The sequence below is a fragment of the Solanum verrucosum genome, unplaced genomic scaffold, assembly GCF_900185275.1.
Source record: "Solanum verrucosum unplaced genomic scaffold, falcon-dt-bn FXZP01000170.1, whole genome shotgun sequence".
In the NCBI taxonomy this organism is placed as follows: domain Eukaryota; kingdom Viridiplantae; phylum Streptophyta; class Magnoliopsida; order Solanales; family Solanaceae; genus Solanum; species Solanum verrucosum.
The window spans coordinates 1,237,565-1,259,881 of record NW_026020395.1 but is presented as its reverse complement, the minus strand read 5'-3'; the positions used below and the strand labels follow the sequence as shown (position 1 = coordinate 1,259,881).

The window sequence follows — 22,317 nt, the reverse complement described above, 5'->3', positions numbered from 1 at the left end:
GGCCCGTGCTTGTCACGGGCCTCCCCCATCTAGTATATATATATATATATATATATACTAAAAGTGGGAAGAATGTTAGGCAAAAGTTAGATTACCATTTTGTCCCTATATCAAATACATATACTATTAATCATCTAATAAATTGGTAATTAGATATTAAATAGTAAATTTTAATTACTACAAGGGAGAGTTACATACTATGCCAATATAAAATTTATCAAATTCTTTCGGTTACAATTTATTACGGTGAATTAATATTAAATTATTATAACTAATTATTATCAAGAAGACGAAAAGACTCCTAATTATATTGTTCAATGAATTATAGGTGAAGAGCAAATGTTACATGATTAAGTAGGAAATTGATGAGCCTCTTTTATTTTTTTCTTTCATCTCCCGGCACCTAAAGTTTTTCTATTTAAAGTCACGTAGAAAGGGAAATGAATTTACAAATCTTATATCTGATCTTCTTACTAAAGTATATTAATGTCAATTCTCTCTTATTATAAATTAAGATCTATTTTTTTTTTATCTTTGGTGTATCATTTCTTTCTTCTTTTTTTATTTCCTTTCTGGTCATAGTCATAGATCGCAGAAGAAAAGTTGTCATCGATCTTTGTAGAACTGTTAAGGGCAATAACATCATTGTTGTATTTGGATCGAGGACGTTAATATTGATGGATTGATTGTAAAGAATGTTTGGAAGGAAATAATACTCTCTTTTTTTTATCATGTTGTATGAATTACAACAAAATAATGAATTATTTGTAGTATTTTATGTAAAGTGCTTATAGTGATGACCATTTGTAAGTGATTTTTGTATTAGTTTTAAATGTTCTTTTATAATGTATTCTTTTCTTATTCCTTTTTAGTTAAATATGTTCTCTGCTTATATAAAGAAATTTGTGTCTAGATTACAATTAAATAGATATTACTTATTGTATGTTGTATAATTGTTCATAGATAATACTTATTTAGATTTTATATAATTATTGTCGTGGAACATGTACAATATTATATTTCTTATATCCAAATGAAATAAAAAATTATCTCAATGAAAAATTAGATATTTTATTATATGTCATATCATTTGTGTTTTACATGGATAATATGAAATATTTGGCAGATATGTTGAATGACTATACATGCATTTATAATTAGTTAATTATCTCATGAATTAGTATATGTCCTCTTTAATTAATAATAAAGAGATCTAAAAGTATAAAGTTTATTATCAATGATCCACATAGAATCAAATAACTATTTTAATTTTCAAACAAACACTCCTACTCTAACAATTATCTGTGTAACACTAATTGCTAAAAATTCTTTCTATATCCACCGTCATTTATACTTTTTAGTGCAACATAAATCCTATAAATACTTAACATTTACAAGTCAAACATTATAATAAGATGTCGACGGACTTATGTGGAGCACGATTGTCATTTGCTATAAGTTTATAGTAATGGGTACACTTGACTACACGCGCGACGCGCATACCAATATATATATATAACAAAAAATTCACAACTAGCCGCAACCACCTCCACATCGACCACTACCTCCGCCATCACTATCACCACCACCACCACCTCCACAACAACAATCACCACCACCACCATCACCACCATCATCACCGCCACCATCATCACCACCGCAAAAACAATCTATCAGCATCTCTAGTAGTGTTGGTTCCGGTAGCTTTTCCACTACCACCCCCTTGTCCCTATCCCCATTACCAACCACTGTTGCTGCCGCTGCACCACCGGTGCCGGCAACTTCTCCGGCGCCGGCCAAAACAACCAAATTCCCGTCCTTCAATTCGCCGGCCCCACTACCTAGTTCGACATCGCCTCCTCGAGCTTTATCCTTTGCTTCTGCCGTTTGGCGCGGCATTTGCCGCACAAAATGATCAAAATGGGGAACAGAATAACGCCGATTATGGGCGCAATAATCGAGATTAAGTCCATGCTAAATATGCTTGCTTCAAAACTATTTTAATTAGAGGCTATTTATAGCAAGCCACCGACCAATTAAGATATATTATCCGTTGCAATTTGTTTGTCTGAATTTTATGACTTGACATCAAATTTAAGAAAATAAAGTAGACTTTTTAATGTTAAATTAAAGATATGTAGACTGTTTCAAAATATCTTTTAGTTTAAACTTGTGTGTACAAGTAAACATTTAAACTTGTATAAAGTTGAACAAATAGATAGACGCATCTTATATGACAACTTAAGTCATATGTGGCGTCCTACGTGTATTATGTACGTAATTATAGGGCATAAATGTGAAATAAAGGCAAATTAAAAGATATATTTATGTATTATGCCTTTTTTTAAAATAAGAAAAGCAAAAGTAAGATAAACCATATTTAGAGCCCGTTTGGATTGACTTAAAAAAAGTAACTTTTAAAAAGTAACTTTTTAAAGTGCTGGAACTTATTTTTAAAATAAGTAATTATGTGTTTGGATAAAAGTGCTGCAGTTGAAAAAAAAGTTGTTGATGTGTTTGGCAAATAAGTGTTGGTAAACACTTTTTTTTATCAAAATGTCTGAAATACCCTTTAAGCTGTTAACATGATAAAAAGTTGATTAATTTAAGGTTTTTATACTTTAAAAAAAAATTAAAACAAAATTAATTTATGTTTTACATCCATAAGTAATAATATTTTTCTATCATTCACATATTTCTTTACCACCTTATAAGAGGAATATAAATTCATATTTCAGAAATAATAATAATAATAATAATAATATAATAATAATAATAATAGTAATAGTAATAATAATAAAATAATAAAATAATAATAATAAAATAATAATAGTAATACTAATAATAATATAATAATAATAATAAACATAATAATAATAATAATAATAGTAATAGTAATAGTAATAATAATAATAATAATAATAATTATTATTATTATAATTATAATTATAACTATTATAATAATAATAATAATAGTAATAGTAATAGTAATAGTAATAGTAATAATAATAATAATAATATAATAGTAATAGTAATAATAATATTATAATAATAATACACATAATAATAGTAATATAATAATAATAATAATATAATAATAAAATAATAATAATAATAATATAATAATAATAATAATATTATAAATAGTAATATAATAATAATAATAATTATTATTATTATTATAATTATAATTATTATTATAATAATAATAATAATAGTAATAGTAATAGTAATAGTAATAGTAATAATAATAATAATAATAATAATAATAATAATAATAATAATAATAATAGTAATAGTAATAGTAATAATAATTATAATTATAATAATACACATAATAATAATAATATAATAATAATAAACATAATAATAATAATTTAATAATAATAATACACATAATAATAATAATAATAATAATAATAATAATTATAATAATAGTAGTAATAGTAATAGTAGTAATAATAATAATAATAATAATTCAATATGGGCAATTTGGAAATTGTATAAAAGAATTAAGGGCAAAAAAGTAATATACTTGGTCAACATAAAAGGGCTTTTAAGTTAAAAAAAAAAAAAAAGCTCCCCTCCCCTAGCTTTTAGCTTTTGGCTTAAAATAAGTCATTTTTGACTTAAAATAAGTCACTTTGATAATTGTCAAACACTCTAATAAATCAAAAACTGGCTTTTAAGCTAGTTTGACCAGCTTAAAAGCCCATTCAAACAGGCTCTTAGACGGGAGAGTATTATTTTTTCCTCTCTGACGAACTTCACAACCCATATGATTATTATTTTTATGTACTCAAGTTGTAATGTTTTTGTCTCTTCATAATCTTTAAAACAAATCACGAGCGCTTACTTTGGAGCTTTTCATTTTATATATTTTTAGTGCCTTTAGAAATCCACGAGTATCATGATATATTTGATAATATAAAGTATTATATCGGGCAATGTTTTCTTTTGATAAAGATAATAGTTAATGTCTTGATCTCCGTGAGATATTGAGATGCCAATTCAAAAAATTGTAGTATCTGTTTTTATAAGCATGTTTAGAATAGAATAGTCTCCTAACATATTTTAGGGTTTAAAAAACTTTGTATTTATATTAACATATTTATTGAATTAAAGAACATGTACAAACTATATTACTACTTGATTATTGTTTTTTTTATGTACTCAAGTTGTAATAAATCAAATCACCAGCGTTTTCTCAGAACTTTTCTTTTCATTTTTAGTTCTTGAATCCTAGCTCATATCTGACATGACAAATGTTTGACATGAGATAATTATTTTATTAATCTATGTACATAATTAAACATAGTATTACCAGTACTAGTTTTTTAATCTAGTACAATTTAAGTACCTTTCTTTCTAATTGGATTTACGTGTCAGCCAAACAATTAATATGAAGAACAAAATTAACATAATAAAAAGGGATTGCGTGCAGACAAACAAAAAGAACATCACTTGAATATAGCTATGGCGCAGGAATCAGGATACTTATATAGGAGATTTAATATCTTGCAGATTCTTGCTGATGTTAATAACATGTTTATTTTATTTTGAAAATTATTTAGTGTAATACCCACAACTTAAGACTAATATATATTTCCACAAAAAGTGCAAATTAATTAATATCACTACTAAGTATTCATTAAATTTATTGTCAAAAGCTTGTCTTTCTACATGCAAATCGGAATAAGATCTAAAATTAGCCTCAGATGCTGGAGAGCTATTGACCCATCTACTTTTCTACTTGACTAATTATTACCCAGGCATTGCTTACAGTTATAATATTAGGAAAAGTGATCAGCCAATTTTTATATGGACAAGTCAATATATGACCTCAAATTTATGATTTTAAAGTTAATCTTGATAACGTTTAACTTGTGTCTGAAGTTTTATATGGTAAAATTTAACTTGTGTCTGAAGTTTTATATGGTAAAATTTTAGACACTAATTAATGGTCAAACATTAGTATTTTTGCTTGATGACTGAAATTCAAGTGACACTCAAAAAACTTCAATTTTATTTTGTTGGCTAATTTTTTTCACTCTCTTTTTTAAAAGTTTTATTTCTACTTGAATATATATATATATTTCCTAGTTCAACCAGATAAACTAGGGAATTCACACGTCCACACGTTCCGTTCGTCATCGTTCAGCACCTTTTCCACATGATAAATAACTATATTTCAACCACATAATTAAAATGACAATTCACAAGTAAAATTTCATGAAAAATAACTTATAATAAGTTTAAATTACAATATACAAATATACAAGAGAAAATCAAGAAAGGAAGGAGGAAAAGGGTCTATAATGCACATTTATTAACAATTATAGTGAAGCTCATGCGGCTTTAATTGATATTTCATGGTGCTCTAAAAAAAAATATAACAACTAAACATTGTTATAGCTTGAGAGGCAAATAAAGTGACAGATGCTCTAGCAAATATGTCACTCAAATTCAAATTCCAAGATATTTTTTGCAAGAAGTTGATCTTCCAAAAGTGGCTAAAGGTTTTCTTAGGATGAATAAATTGGATTTTCCCACCTTTTGAAGAAGAACCAAGAAGACTAATACCTGACAATTTGATCCACCTTGAATACTTTTCTTTATATGCATTCACAGTTGTCGTTTAAATGCATTAGTATAGTTGTTTTGTAAAGATCTTGGGATCAGAATCTTAATTAATAGGATAGAATCTTTCTTGTCGTAAGATGTAAAAGGAGGTTGGTCTCTATGCCCCCTTAATTTGGTTGTTAAAATTATTTAAAATAAATTATATAAAAAGGTTTTCAATGCAGATATCAGACATTAAAAATTCTAAATAAAAAATTCACAAATGCAAATTAATTCAAATTAATCTCCACATTCATAATATCACAACCATCATCATCACCACAACAACAACGTTGGTAAGTACCACAACCACATGTGGATATATATCCGCCGCTGCATCACCGGCAACAGCAGCTCCTCTAGCGTCGACCAAAACAACTTGTTTTGATTGACTTGACCATGATTAGGAGTATCATGAATTGTTCTACTGAGCTCATATTAGGCCTAGTGGATGCTTGTAATACTAAAGATAATTTTGTTAATCTATGATTTAAGTACCTCATTTCATTCCAAGTCAACAGAAAAAATAGACAATTTAATCTTTTTGGTTTTTTAATCAAATTGATGTGGGCATATATTAGAAGATTATTTTGAAATTGATTGAGTACATGTACGAATAAGTACTATATGTTCCTACAAATTCTTTCAACGAAAAAAAAACATTCAATGAGTAGTTGTTGAGAGTCTGTTTGACCATGCTTTGAGAAGATTAAATCACTTTTTTGTAGCCAAATTTTCAGTTCTTCATCGTCTAACACCTTTTAGATGGGATAAATTCACAAATTATTATATTTTTCTTTTAAGTTTTGCTTCTATTTGGAATTATAGTTAGTAGATAATTGTATATGTTAAGTCATTGTGATTTCAACATCATTATTCACGATACCCCTTTTAAAGAAAATTAATCTCTTTCTATTCTGCTTATTCTGCTTCTCTATGCAGTATATATAGAGATAATATCTCAGATGATCACTCAACTTTGAATAGTTCACTTAGAAAGTCACTCAACTTTGTTTTTTAACTCAAAAAGTCACTCAACTATTGATGTTTCACTTAGAAAGTCACCCAACTATTTATATTTCACTTAGAAAGTCACTTAATTAATTTAAATAATCTTTTCATAAATTTAATGAAAAAATTATTTAAATTGATTGAGTGACTTTCTAAGTGAAATATAAATAGTTGGGTGACTTTCTAAGTGATACATCAATCGTTGAATGACTTTTGAGTTATAAAACAAAGTTGAATGACTTTCTAAGTAAACAACTTAAAGTTGAGTGACTTTCTAAGTAAACAACTCAAAGTTGAGTGACCATCTGAGATATTAACTCAGTATATATATACAGCACAAAAAGAGCAAAAATGGAAACACAAAACTAAAGAATATAAGTATAATAATTCTTAAATCCATACTAAATATATATGCTTCTCAACTGGTCGGGTACTACTTTAGAGGCTATTTATAGTTGCAACATGAGGAAGTTCGATCATATCGATCATAGGGTGATGCATGTGAGTTGAAGTTTTATGTGCGGATAATAATTTGCTCACTCTGATAGCATGTTAAAGTGTGTGACTATCTCATTAAAAGCTTAAGGTGTTAAAGAGAGCACATTTTTGTTATATAGTTAATGATATTATCAACAACAACATGTAGTAATAGTGTGTTGCTTTGTTACTCGTCCACACTAATAGTTGTATTAATGCTTCTGTAGTTTCTTGTCTTACGATTTTTGTTACTATATCTGGTGTTTCTTTTACTTCAATTATTATTATTATTTTTTGTAGTTACTGTTCAGAATGTTTTGCTATATGCTTTCACTTCCGTTTAGTTCTTTTTTCTCTGGATTGCTTTGGATTGTTATTCCTTCATTCGAGGGTCTATAAGAAATGTAGTTTGTCTACCTTTGCACTAGGGATAAAATTTGCATCGGTTATCCTTTTTTTTGTTGTAGTTATTGTTGAGAATGTTTTGTTATGCTTTTACTATCGTTTATTCTTTTTCCTTCTGTCGAGGGTCTATAAGAAATGTATAGTCAATAAAATCTGTGTATACTTTGCCTTATACTATGAACTCAAAGTTGTTATAAAATCAAATCACCAGAGCTCTGTCGGAACTTTACTTTTCGTTGTTTTAGTTGAAAACATACAAGCTCATATTTGACTAGGTAAAAGCTAATGAGATTAGTTTATTAATCTACATACTTGATCAAATATTAGTTTATTAATTTATAAATTTAAGTAGCTTTCTTACCAAATCGATTTGCGCGTTAGCCAAACAATTAATCTAGTTGGTGATGGAAGACTATACTCAAAGTTGTAATTAATCAAATCACCAGCGCTTTCTCGGAACTTTTCTATTCATTTTTTTTTAATTCCTGAATCCAAGCTCATATTTGACATGGCAAATGTTTGACATGAGATTATTAGTTTATTAATCTATCTACTTAAGCAAAATTTAGTTTATTAATCTACAATTACAATTTTAGTACCTTTCTTTCCAAATCGATTTGCATGTCAGCCAAACAAGCTTAAAAATAGAAAATGTAATCTTTATTTAATGCTACTGCTTGAATTTTTAAGTCAACATTATGGTTGACCTTCTTTTAGGGTTTAAATGAAGAACAAAATTAACATAATAAAAAGTGCAAACAAACTAATTAAGAAAACGTCACTTTAATATAGCAGGTACTTATATAAATTAAAATCTTGAGGATGTGAATAACATGTGTAATAGCCACAACTTTAGATTTTATATTGCCATAAAAAAATGTTTAAATCAATTAATATATATCACACTATATAAAAAATGATCCTTATCGATAATCAATTATCATTAAATATGTAGTTTTAAAGGCAATTAACACTCTTTTTAAATGTTCCATATATAAGCTTACAACGACATTAGATCTAATAGCAATTAACTAATGTCGATAAAAGTTTTAACTATCTTTATTACTCCCTTCGTCCCATTTTATGTGAGATAGTTTGACCCGGTACGGAGTTTAAGAAAGAGAGGAAGACTTTTAAATTTTGTGGTCCAAAATGAATGATAGAAATTTGTGTGGCTGTAAATCATTTCATTAAGGATAAAATAGATATTTTATAATTAAATTGTTACTTAATCTTAAAATGTGTCATTCTTTTTTGGACTGACTCAAAAGAAAAGTAAGTCACATAAATTAGAACAGAGAAAGTAATATGTATATTTATGACCGCTAAAAACTATTTTTGTTACGGTATCACTAGCTACTAGCTTGTTATTCAATCAATGCTTTAGCCGTGAGAGATCTATTTCCTAGTTCAACTAAGAATTTTACATCGTCCTACACCTTTTCCACATGATACTATTTATCTGCCACACAAATTAGATAATTTCATAAATAAAATTTCATCATAAATAGCATTAAAAACAAAAAACAAAAAAAAGGAAAAAACTATCATCCACATTAATTTATATTTTATAATATACAAATACAAAACATCGAGTTAAAAAAAATAATCAAAACTAGTAGTGTCAAAACTACAAATTAATTCAAATTAACCGCCACATCCACCACAACCACCGCAACCACCACAACCACCGCCATCACCACCATCACCACCGCAACAACAACCCTGGGACGACGACGTACCAGCATCTGTAGCAGTGGTTGCTGCAGCACCACTGTTGTTATTATTACCCTTGTCCCTATCACCGCTACCAACCACTGCCGCTGTCGCTGCACCACCGGCGACGGCCAAAACAACCAAATTCCCGTCTCGTAATCCGCCGGCCCCACCGCCTATTTCCACATCACTTGCTTGAGGTTTTTTCTTATTCTTCAGGCATTTGGCGCACAAAATGACCAAAGTGGGTATCAGAATAACGCAGAGTATGGGCACAAGAAGGAGTAACTCCATAGTGAAAATATGGTTGTAAACTATTTTAATTACACCCTATTTATAGCAAGTCAATATTGTTGCAGTAAATTTTAAGGATCAGACATATATCACTACCATATATATTAATTTTATCTTTATTTTCAAACAATTACATATATCACCATTTTAAATTTTTTTTTACCATATATTATTGAAGATACAATCATAATCATATTCCTTAAAACTAGGATTAATTAATTATTTTTACATTTAAACTCCAAAATTAGTGTTTTAATAAAAAAAACAAATATCTTTATGTCAAAGAGTATGAGTTAGGGTCAAACTCTAACTCTTCCTCTTCCCTTAATCAGTTGAAATTTACAGCGAAGAAACATGATGTTCTACGTATAGCTTGTCAACACACATATTAAATTCTTAGTCTTTGATTTTCCCACTCTCAAATTGAACCCCCACGAATCAACCATTTTTTCTCGCAAGGGGAGACACCTCTAGCGCGCTGAGACAATGTGTATCGTTGTAAGCAGAGATTTCAAGCCCAAAAGATTTATCAAACCGATTGAATACCTTTTATACTATGGATCAGCCAAGAAAGTTCGTGTCACTTCTCCCGTCGGATCTAGGCGCAGTGATCAACACCGATGAATCAAAAGGTGAAGCAAACAGTGTGCGGTGAGATGCCTGACCACCCATGAATGTTATCGAAGGATTTAAGCATGTATTTGACACATTATTAATGTATCTAATATATTATTGAGATACAATTATATGTGTCTAGCTTTTATCAGTGTATCTGATTGACTGTGTATGTATCTAATGAATGTACTGGAGATTTACGCATTATTGGAAATTTACGCATGTATTTGACACAATTTGTTCCTGTATGACTCTCATGTATCTAAGTGTTTAGTTTGTTGGATACATTGTATATTGGTAATAGATACATCAAATTAATGAATTTATTATTTTAAGAGTAATAAAATGAAACTAATCAAATTAAATGACCAAGATATACATGTTTTTGTCTTTTATTAATAATATTAATGAATTTATTATATAAAAGAATAATAAAATAAAATAAATTAAACATAGATACACTCTTTGATTTCCGCCTTATATTAAGAAATTTTATTAATTTAAATTTCTAAAATTAATTGTCCATGCATTTTAAAAATCCTCAATTACTCTTCTAATTAAGGAAATCCATTACAACCAATTAATTTAAGCAAATAAAATATGTATCTCGATTTTAAAATCCAGATACATGTATCTCGATTTTAAAATCCATCAGATACATGTATCTCGTGGATTCAAAGTCATGTATCCTAAGCACGAAATATGATAGAGGGAGTAATATTTGAAACTATCGGGAATCTTAGTAATTAGGACCTAAACTAGTGGGATTTATGTAGTTTCCCCAAAATTTAAAGTGATGAAAAATAATTGTTATCACAAATAAAATATGATGATATAGTGATTTTATGATCATCCCTTGATTATTTTTCTTTACATTGTTAATGGTATATTTCTCAAATATAAGATGATATTGACTTTCGTATGATATATTTGTAACTGCCCAGAACATTGAGCAACAAGGCTTTGAGAAAGATAAAATTTAATGTTTTGATCTCTTTGTGAATATCTAACACTTCGTGAGATATTCCACATGCCTTCCAATGGATAAGTGTCTTTTTTTTCATAGGCTTGAACTAGGTTTAGGATAGAATAGTCTGACTCGAAGAATTTCTGTGAATAAAGTATTTATTATTTAAAAATATTTATTGAATATTTACCAAGTACATCACTTGACAAGTTTATTTGTGTACTCAAAGTCGTAATAAATAAAATCACCAGCAATTTCTCGGAACTTTACTTCTCATTTTTTTAGTTCCTAATTCCCAACTCATATTTGACCTGGTAAATGCTAATGAGATTAGTTTATTAATAAATATACTTGATCAAGGATTAGCTTATTAATCTACAATTTTATAGTACCTTCATTTGCAAGTAGATTTGCTTGTCAGCCAAACAATTAATATAATTGGTGATTAATACCTGAATATTCTCTGTCTGAGTCATACAATATCCAGAGTAAAGGAAGACCTAATTAACAATTATCTTAATAAACTCAATGTAATCTTGATTTAATGTTATTGTTTGAATTTTTAAGTCAATAGTATGGTTGCCCAACTTCTTGGACATATAAATGAAGAACAAAATTGACTTAATCAAAAGGATTACGTTGTAGATAAACTAATTAAAATAACATCAATACCAACTAAATAAATTAAAATCTTGCAGATGTGAATAACACGTTTAATCTATTTGAAAATTTGTTAAGTGTTATAACTAAACCTTGTTAGTGCAATACTTCTTGGTGGGTTGGGCCATTGTTACACCTTGGACCAACAAACCAGTCCATTTTAAAAGGCGCAAATTAGACAAAATGTCAATTAAGTTAAACTTTTTAGGAAAAACTAGGAAGAAGACATAAATTCCTCCTTGAACTTGTTTCGAAAAGTCAATTACAACTTAAACTATCATGACGATCTATTACACCCTCAATCTTGTTTAAAGTGATATTAATACCCCTTCCGAAGACAATCTCTGTTTTTATGTGAAAATGTGTTATACAGGCATTTTGACATGTAAATAATATTATTTTAACTTTTTTAAACCTTTTTTCCTTAATATTTTATTAGACTATTGCAAAAAGTAAAAGCCTAGACTTTCCCCCTCCTCTCACCATACATTTCTTTCATCTTTCTTCTTCATTATTCATAAATTGAAGGGAAATCAAGAAATTTGAATAGAGAGCAGAAGACAATGAGAAGATTATGAAGTTTAGTGATGTTGGTGGTTGCGATAGGCGGTGGGCAACACCATTGTTGTCGGTGAAACAAATAAAAATTTTCAGATCTGTAAATAATGATCTTTTGAAATCTTGATAATTATGGATCAAAGTCAAGCATTTCATTAGTATTCTTTGTGTGTAAAGTCAAATGTGATATTGATGGCTTGAGACAAAAATAATATTGTGATGATGGTAGGTGGTGCTCCGACGAGAATAAAGAAGACAGAGATAGAAAATCATTTTCTTCGATGGATTTTTGAAAAATTTAGGCAATGTAATCATGAATTTTATGAATAAATGTCATAGGATTTTCAATAGAAGCCATTATCTTTCTCATAATTTTTTCCGGTGATCTTCTCCAGTGAATCCTCCGGCAAGTTTGTGTAAAAATTATGAACTTTAAGTAAAAATTATTAACTTTCCGGTGGAAATCAACATCTTCCCCACTATTTTTTGTTTCTTTTTTAGAGTTCCTTTCTAAGGTAGAGTGATCGATATGCTTATATGAGGATAAATTAAAGAAATCATCAGTGGTGACAAAGAATTGTTGAAGAAGAAGAACTCAATTTATTTTTAAAACAATGTAAAAGCTTTAAAGAAATTGGGGTCACTAATAAAAAGATAACAAAGAAAAAAATGACATAATTAATATATTAGAAATTATAGTACTTAATTATATAATGACCAATGAAATAGTGGCACGTGTTTAAATTTGTTATTTTAATATAAATTTTCTTCTTCTCACGTACCTTAAGGAAGGTGAAGACACTTTCTCTGCCATGTCACCTTCTAAGGGGGTATTAATATCACTTTAAATAAGATTAGGTGTGTAATAGGTCACCACAATAGTTTATGCGTGTAACGGACTTTTCGGGACAAGTTCAGGTGGAAATTTATGTCTTCACTACCATATATACTATTATTACCTATACTTTCAAAATATTACATATATTACCACTAATTAAGAGTTTTCTACCATATATATTGAGGAAAATACACTTTGATACATGTATTTTTGCTATCGGATTCATAAAAATAGGGAGAGAGGCAAACGAGATTCGTATGTATACCAGATACATGCGAATCACATTAGTTACACACTAGATACATCATACATGTATATGTATGTATTTGGGATACCAGATAAGTGGGAAATTGGCGAGTGAGATTTGTTATGTATCCAACAGATACATGCGATTCCACTTGAGTACAATATATTTAGAACAAATTACACATGATTTTGACCCCATTGTATCCCCAGTTACATGTATCTGAACGTATCATAATGTATATGAACAACCCTAAATCATGTAAAATACATAATATTGCAAAATAGATTGTATCTAATTAAGTAATAAGCTCCAAACTAGTGAAATTTATAGAAGTTCCCCCAATTATTTATACAAAAAATAGCTCACTTAAAAAAATAAGCCACTTATTACAATATAATAAGTGGTCATTTGACATTTTTAATTTATCTTTCAAAATTTGGCCAGTCTTCTTCTTCATCCTTATTCTTCGTCTTCTTATTCTAGTGCCGCCTTCTTTGTCTTCTTCATTTTCTTCTCTTCTTCTCTTCTTTTTTTATTCGAGGTAAAATAAACGTGAATTGTTTCAAGCGAATTATATATCAAAAGACTCAAAATATCGAGAGGATTTCATATCTAAAATGTGAGGGTTGCTTACTGTTTAGAGGTGATTTTGGGTTGATCGAGATTAAATAATCAGTGTATACTTCATGTATAGTTAAGTTATATTCAAAAAGTTATATTCAATTTTTTGAGTGTATCATAATGTATAGTCATTGTATAGCTCATGTATAAATAAACAATTGTATAGTCCGTGTATATTTTATATGGTTCTTAGCAATATATATCGTACCGTTAGTGTATACTTTCTATGACTTTTAACTATTTTTAAGTAAAAAAAAGCACGATTATATTTATTGTAAAATAAATATTTTATTATATATATATATATATATATATATATATATATATATATATATTTATATTTGAACTAGCTGTTTAAAGAACTAGACTTACTCAACTTTCAAAGGGTGTACGCAAGAATGGCCCCAAAAAGGATTGGTCTCGAACTTTTGGCCTCACTCAATTAACCACCACATCCACCACAACCCCGCAACCACCTCCACCGCAACCACCACCACCACCACCGCAACAACAGCCCTGGGATGTAGCGCCGGCCAAAACAACCAAATTCCCATCTTGTAATCCGCGCCCTCCACCGCCTTTTTCCTCATCGCTTGCTCGAGCTTTATCTTTATCATGCTGGTGTTTTCCGAAGTATATGGCGCACAAAAGGAACGAAATCTGTATCACAAAAAAGCTTAGTATAGGCACAATAATTATTAAGTCCATAATAACTATGCTTGACAACTACTTTAATTAGAGACTATTTATAGCAAGTCAGCTGTTCCCAACAAAATTTAAAATAATGAAAATTGACCACAATCACCAATAAAAAATAATAATTCCTAATAAGCATCTGAGTACAATTCTATTTATCTCTTGATTCTTCTGTTTTAATTTTGTACAATATAGACTTCATTTTATTGCCAAGAACGTCAAGCAACAATATTTGATGTTATGGGGTATTCGACATAAAGAAATATGTGTTCCTTTTTATAGGCTTAAGCTATTTTTAGGATAAAGTAGCCTTCGAAAAATTCAGTTGGATCTTAAAATTTGAATATCTTTGTATTTGTATTAAAGAAAATTATTGAATATGTAGAAAGTATATTAGTTGATTGACTTTTCTATGTACTCAAAGTTGTAATAATCACATCACCAACACTTTCTCGGAGCTTTTCTTTTCAATTTTTTTTCAGTTCCTAAATCGAGCTCATTTTTTACCTAGGAAATGCTAATCATGTGATAAGTTAATTAATCCATATAGTACTTGATTAAATAATAGTTTATTAATCAATTAAGCTAGTTGATGATGGAAGACTAAAAGTAGAATATATAATCTTTGAGTCATATATACAATCAGGAACGGATCTAGTGAAGGGTTCATTCTCGAATCCTCCTAGCAATATATAACTCTTTCATTGATATCCATCTGATACAATTCTTTTAAAAAGACAATATTTGATGTTTTGATCTCTTTGTATTCCAAAATTTTGTAGAATATTTGAAATTTCTTTTCAAAGATAATAGGTGCACTCTTGAGCTAAATTTAAAGTAGAGTAGCCTCTAAAAAAATCAAATACCGGAGCTTAAGGTTTGAAGAGTTTTATATTTGTATTAAAAATAATTCATTGAATATATACAAAGTATATGCTTGATTAGTTTTTTTGTGTACTCAAAGTCGTAATAAATCAAATCACCAGCATTTTCTCTTAACTTTTCTTTTCATTTTTTTAGTTCCTTAATCCTAGCTCATATTTGACTTGGGAAATACTAATGAGATTAGTTGACCTACTTAGATATAAATGAAGATCAAAATTGACATAATCAAAAGGATTACATGTAAATAAACTAAAAGGCATCGCATGAATATCAATTAAGTAAATTAAAATTTTGCAGATGTTAATAACACGTTTAAACTATTTGTGAAGTGTATAAGCTATAACTTTAAGACTAATTTTACCACAAATTCATATTTTTTTGGTGGGTTGGGCCTTTGTTACACCTTGGGGCTTGGGCCAACAAACCAGTCCATTTCAGAAGAACCAACCTTACTACAACTCTCAAAGGGTGTTCTTGGCCCCGAGAAGGATTGGTCTTGAACTTTTGGCCTCACTTAAAAATGTTGTAATGGGCCTAATTAGTCTTACCTATGATGTCGGAGTTCAAAACATATCAACAAGTCAGAGATAGTGAACCTATTCAATTGACAACAAGTTCTGTCTCACATGCAAAGGTTGCAGCAAGTGTTGCTCCATTCACAAGTCGATACAATTGAAATTCTTGTTCAATAAACAATATATTATATTATCTTCATGATCTATTGCTTCTTGAAATGTTCTGACCTCCTACCTCGCGGTCCCAAGTAAGAAGAGTAGCAATGCTGGATAAAGTCATAATTATAACTAGAACATATAACTAATGGACAATATAGGTTATTTTTCAAAGACTTTGCTAAACATAACCAAAAGTTCAAGACTGCTCCTTATGTTGTTCTATTTTTGCACTTCCAAGACAAAGGTATGAACATTTGATCAGCATGACATGCCTGAGAAACATGAATAAAAATGAGTGTTTTGGAATGCAATCAATGACAACTTGGCAAAACTTAGCCTAAGAGTCAAGTTATAACAACCTTACAAGTATTATCATACTAACACCTAAGTAATATATATACTCAAACTCAACACTAACAATAAACATCATCATAAAAACATCTTACTCAGTATAAGCTTTTAGCAAAGTAACAAAAACTTCCATTGCAATGGCAAATGTTCAAAATTTCAACTTCCCCTACTTCCCTCCATTCCCACCTCATAACTATCCATTTCCTCCACCAAGTGTGTCACCACCCCACCAACCTAATACACCTCCTTTCCCTCCGAAAGTGGCCCCACCACGCCCACCGGTTGCACCATCACCACCACGGCCACCAGTCACACCATCATCACCTCCAAAAGTGGCCCCACAACGTCCACCGGTTACACCATCGCCACCAAAAGTGGCCCCACCACATCCACCGGTTACACCATCGCCACCAAAAGTGACACCACCACGTCCACCGGTTACACCATCGCCACCAAAAGTGACACCACCACGTCCACCGGTTAGACCACCTGCACCTCCACGTCCACGTCCAAGTCCACCTGTTACACCATCACCACCACATCATTATCCTAGTCCACCACCTCGTCCTTTTTATCCTCCACCGCCACCACACGTTGTTCCAACTCCACCACCATCTCCACCAGGACATCATTCACATACCATCATTATTATATTCGTCTCGCTTGGTGGTCTGTTCTTTCTAGCATTTCTGTCAGTTGCTCTGTGCTGCTTCCTTAAGAAGAAAAAGAAGAAAGCCTCTCAGGAAATTGATATCGTGAAAGTGGATGAACACAGGAAAGTCCATGAAGATGTCATAACCCGTCCAGATGGAACAAAAGCTGTAATTCTGACAATTGATGAAGATATACATATAGATGAAGAAATCGTGAAAAGGGAGAAAATCGAGAAGGGTGCACTAGGACAATTGGGAGGCGAACATTGTGATGCTACAAACACACAGCATCAACTTCTAGTTCCAATAATCACAATCATGACCATAAAGGCTGATAAAATTTGCAAAAGACAATCTCCGTTCATATCGTTCTTTGTATCAATGACACAATAATAATCATCACATTATAAAAATGAGAGAAAAATGTAACAGGGACATTACAAAAAGAGTAAGCAGAACAAGTTAATCAATTTGATGTTTGTTAAATAACCAAAACATGACTTCTTCATATGTTTTTCTAACTCTAGTGAATGTTGATGTATTTCTAACCTTCATGTATGTAATGCAATGCAACCTTCGGTCCTTGTTATGAACTGCTTTAAATAACTATAATCTGGTTCCTCCATTCTATTCACCAACTCAGCTCAGACAGCTACTTCAGTATGAACCTAAAGTCACTCAGCAATTCAAATTAGAAAACAGATAAAGACACATAGAAATGGTGGGAACATGATAAAAAATGGATCTTTGGCCTAACTCAACTAAAAAGCTAACTCGCGAGGTGAGAGTTGTCCTAAGACCATATAAAGAAGCACATAATTCCCATTCCCACACATGTAGAAGTCAACAGAACAAAGAAGATCTTTGACAGTTTAGCAATTGGAATAACATGCTTCTACTCACTACCTTCCAATTTGTTCAGCCTACTTTGTTTTCTAGTCCGTTTTAACAAAGAATGATTTTTTACCTTTTAGCAACTCTTTAATTTCAACTTTCCACCTGACATGTTTAGCCCATTTAGTAAGAGAGTAAAAAGGCACAAAATTTATAGCAAGATGATTAAAACAAAGGATAGAAAAGGAATCAGCAAGTATTTGATTAGATAATCAACCAGATTTATGTGTCCTAGAAGCTCAGCACAGCCAAATTAGCAGCACCAGGAGTACAATCTGGTCACAAATCCATCATAAGTACCTGCTATATTTCATCATTTTCCTCTTCTATATCCATGTTCAAATAAATTAAACTCATTTTTTAGTTGGAGAAGCAAAAAAGATTGCTCCTTTTTACCATAAAGTTCAAAACAATCCCCTCACTCATTTACATAAGATTAGAACAGAGACAGAAGCAGAAATAAAAACTGTAGGATTAGAACACAACAAAGAAGAAGCAGAGCAGAATCCACCAGAAAGAAAGAAAAAAAATACCAAAATCTAAGTACAGCCTCAGCAGCCAGAGTCCATATCAAGATTGAAACCCTAATCCATCTGCTACATACTTATTTAAAGTGAAATGACCAAATTTGACCCCTAGACAAGCAACGACTAGTTTTTTTAGTTTCCACTCCCTACATGGAGCTCGATTAAATATGAATTTTTTTCAGAAAAGTCTCGTATTACCTAACAAAGAGGGCTTCATATTTAGTGAATCTCTGAATAAGAATAAAAAGGTGTTTACCACTCTATGACAATTTTTATTGGTTACCAACAGTGGAAGCAATTTCTTTAAAATACCCTAGCATTTTAACTTTTTACCTTGTTATATTTTGTAGCAAAAAAAACCTTAAAAGGTTATTTAGTATAGGGTATAACTATGCTAAGGTATAAAAGAAAAAGTATAGGGTATATTATTTGATATTTGATTTGAGATATTAGCTAATTTTAATATTATTTTATCTCATTTTTATTAAAATGGTACATTATTATCTTATATAAAAGTAAATAATCTTAAGTCTTAACCCATTAGATATGATTATTCCATTTCGCGTATGATATATAATTGTATTAATGATTATAATGGTATTTTAGACAGAAAAATGAGACATCGCGTAATTTTTTTAAAGAAAAAACATAATTAATGTATGCTTTAGATACTAGTTTATGGGCACACGATTTGCGCATAACCCATATTAATAAGTATATAATATAATATAATATTTTAAATAAAGTTATTAGATTATGTCTTGAATAATAAACTAAAGTTGAAAAGAAAAATTGTCTTATCCTATCTTCCTAAAAGATAACGCTTTTTAAATGGAACAACTTCGAACAAAATTCAAATTCAAATTATTATATAAATGCATTTAATCGTTATTTCGAATTTGTAGCTTTTCTTCTTCTTCTTCTTTTTTGGCATACTACGAAAACTGCTTATTTCATACATTCATGTATTCTTATAATACATATAATGACAATTTGCTTTAGCTTTTTGTTTTCGCAATATATAGAGCTTAAAATGCCTTTTTATATGATTTTTATCAACAATTACATTGAATTAGTGGTCAAATTCTTCAAATCAATGACCCACATAATATTTTAAAATAATGACTTTTTCTACTTGATATTGATTCAACATATATGAATAGTGATATAGTCTCTTCATTTGCTTGAAACGGTAAATTATTTAAATTCCATTTAAGTACTTTTAATTAGATTCTTAGTCTACAGGGTATTATAATAAGAGGTAATGAAAAGACTCATTGCATTTATTATATGATTTTTATTTCTTGTGGTTTGCTTTTATATATATTTTTTTTATACATTATCCATAAAAATAAAAGAGTAAATTTAATAAGTACAACATAAATTTCTATTTCAATTTTTCACTTATACTTAACTTTTACATTAAAAATAATTGTAAACTTTTTTTTTGCAAAAAAATGTAACTGATAAATTAAATGGCATCAAATAGATACAAATTGTAGATCTCTTTGTAATAATTACTGATAAATGAAAGTAATTCAAAAGAGTAAATAGGTTGATACTAATGACTTTGTAATAAGTGTTTGGTAGATTAAGAACTTATTTTATAATTTAGTTGATTCATTAAGTAATTTAAATTTTACTTATTAATATTTAATTAATTAAATATTTAATTTATTATAGGGAGAAAATGGTAATACTTTTGCATCTGTTAGTGTGACATTTTAATATTATTATATATCATATGTCATATTATGTATCATGTTATGTCCATTGGTGGACATTACATTTGTGCCTCGTTACTCTCATCAATTGTGTAAGAATGTGGTCATTAGTTGTTGTAACTCTTGTAACCATCAACTTTTCATTTTAACCATTATTTTACCTAATTATTCTTGTAACTTATGTAACCTTTGAGTCATTTATTTGCCCAATTTACTACCAATTATCTTCTTATTTATTGTAAAGAAGAAATACTGATGGTTTTACTTTGTGAAAAGAAGAAGAAAAAAGATACAAGAGAAATAATGTAAGAAAAAATGAGAAGTTTTTATTGAGTTAGTGTAGTGAAAGAGAGAGAGAATTGAGACAAAGAAAATATTCTAGGTCTTCAAATACAAAGAAGAGAGTAATTATATATGTTGAAGAAGGTGTTCTTATGTGGACCTTTAGACTCTTCAACTAATCTGGAGTTGCTTGAGTTGTACGACGTTGTTGTACTGTTGTATCCTGGACAGACAAGTCAAGAGTATTATTGTTGGATTGGTGTAGATTATGCCGCAGTGAGCTTGAATATCCTTTAAGAGAGCGAGATATCCGCGCCTCAGTCTAAAAAATTATTTATTCATTTTTGTTCATTTTATTTCAACTGTAATTTATTGTATTTTTGGTATATTACACCAACAATTTTTTTTCTATATACTAATAATTAATAACTTTGTAATTAGTGTTGGGTAGACCAAGAACTTACTGTGATAACGTTGTGTGCTTGGTAGAGCAAGAACTTACATCGATAACTTTGTAATTAGTGTTTGGTAGACCAAAAACTTACAGTAATAACTTTTTAATAAGTGTTTGGTAGACCAAAAATTTACGTTACGACTTTGTATAAGTGTTTGGTAGACCAAGAACTTACGGTTATGACTTTGTAACAAGTGCTTGGAAGACCAAAAACTTACCGTGATGACTTTATAAAAAGTGTTTAGTAGACCAAGAACTTACAGTGATAACTTTGTAATTAGTGCTTGGTAGACCAAGTACCTTCATCGATAACTTTGTAATTGGTGTTTGGTAGACCAAAAAACTTACATCGATAACGTTGTAATTAGTGTTTGGTAGACCAAACACTTACGGTTATGACTTTGCAATTTTGGTAGACCAAGAACTTACGGTTACGACTTTGTAATAAGTGTTTGGTAGACCAAAAACTTACGGTTATGACTTTGTAATAAGTGTTTGGTAGACCAAGAACTAACTGTGATGACTTTGTAATAAGTGCTTAGTAAACTAAGAGTCAGTTTGGATTGACTTAAAAGTTTCAAACATTTTTATAAGTCATTTTTAGCTTGGAAATGTTTGAAAAAGTTAAAAATAACTTAAAATAAGTTATAAATGACTTAAAAAAGTTAAAAGCATGTACTTCCCTACTTCTCACTTTTTAACTTAAAAGTTACTTAAGTTTGACTTTTTAAAAATTAGTACTTTTAAAAAACTTTTTTTTTAAGTTAAGTCAAACGGGCTCTATTACAATAATGACTTTGTAAATAGTTGATTCATTCATTAATTTAAATTTTACTTTTTAGTATTTAATTAATTAAATATTTGATTTATATAGAAATAAAATGATAATCAAACTTTGCATCTACACATATTATATATGATTCATGTTATATGATATATGATGATAGGATGTATCTTTATTTTAGGGAGCATTTTATCCCCAATGTGGGACTTTCCAGCGCAAGTCCGAATTTGATCGGACTCCAATGTGAATACCTGACACCGGGTGGAAAATAAAAAAAATAAAAAAAAGTACCTTTTTTTTAGGGAAAATTATCAATTAAGTCATAATACCTAACATAATTAGTCAAAACAACAACACTTTAA

General features: G+C 29.5%; 2 protein-coding genes and 1 long non-coding RNA gene across 3 annotated transcripts; all 3 read right to left on the bottom strand.

Annotated features, from left to right (window-relative positions):
* Positions 1–1,533: 1,533 nt before the first annotated feature.
* Positions 1,534–1,899, bottom strand: LOC125839214 (uncharacterized). The gene has a single exon (XM_049518185.1). It carries the CDS (start codon positions 1,897–1,899, stop codon positions 1,534–1,536), a length of 366 nt encoding a protein of 121 aa, XP_049374142.1.
* A 7,263-nt stretch (positions 1,900–9,162) lies between these two features.
* Positions 9,163–9,525, bottom strand: LOC125839213 (uncharacterized). The gene has a single exon (XM_049518184.1). The coding sequence runs from the start codon at positions 9,523–9,525 to the stop codon at positions 9,163–9,165; it is 363 nt and encodes a 120-aa protein (XP_049374141.1).
* Positions 9,526–16,568: 7,043 nt separating this feature from the next.
* Positions 16,569–17,056, bottom strand: LOC125839339 (uncharacterized). The gene is made up of 2 exons (XR_007443672.1): positions 16,962–17,056; positions 16,569–16,889 (listed from the first exon to the last, which is right to left on the bottom strand). It is a non-coding gene; the product is annotated as an uncharacterized LOC125839339 (long non-coding RNA).
* Positions 17,057–22,317: the final 5,261 nt, after the last annotated feature.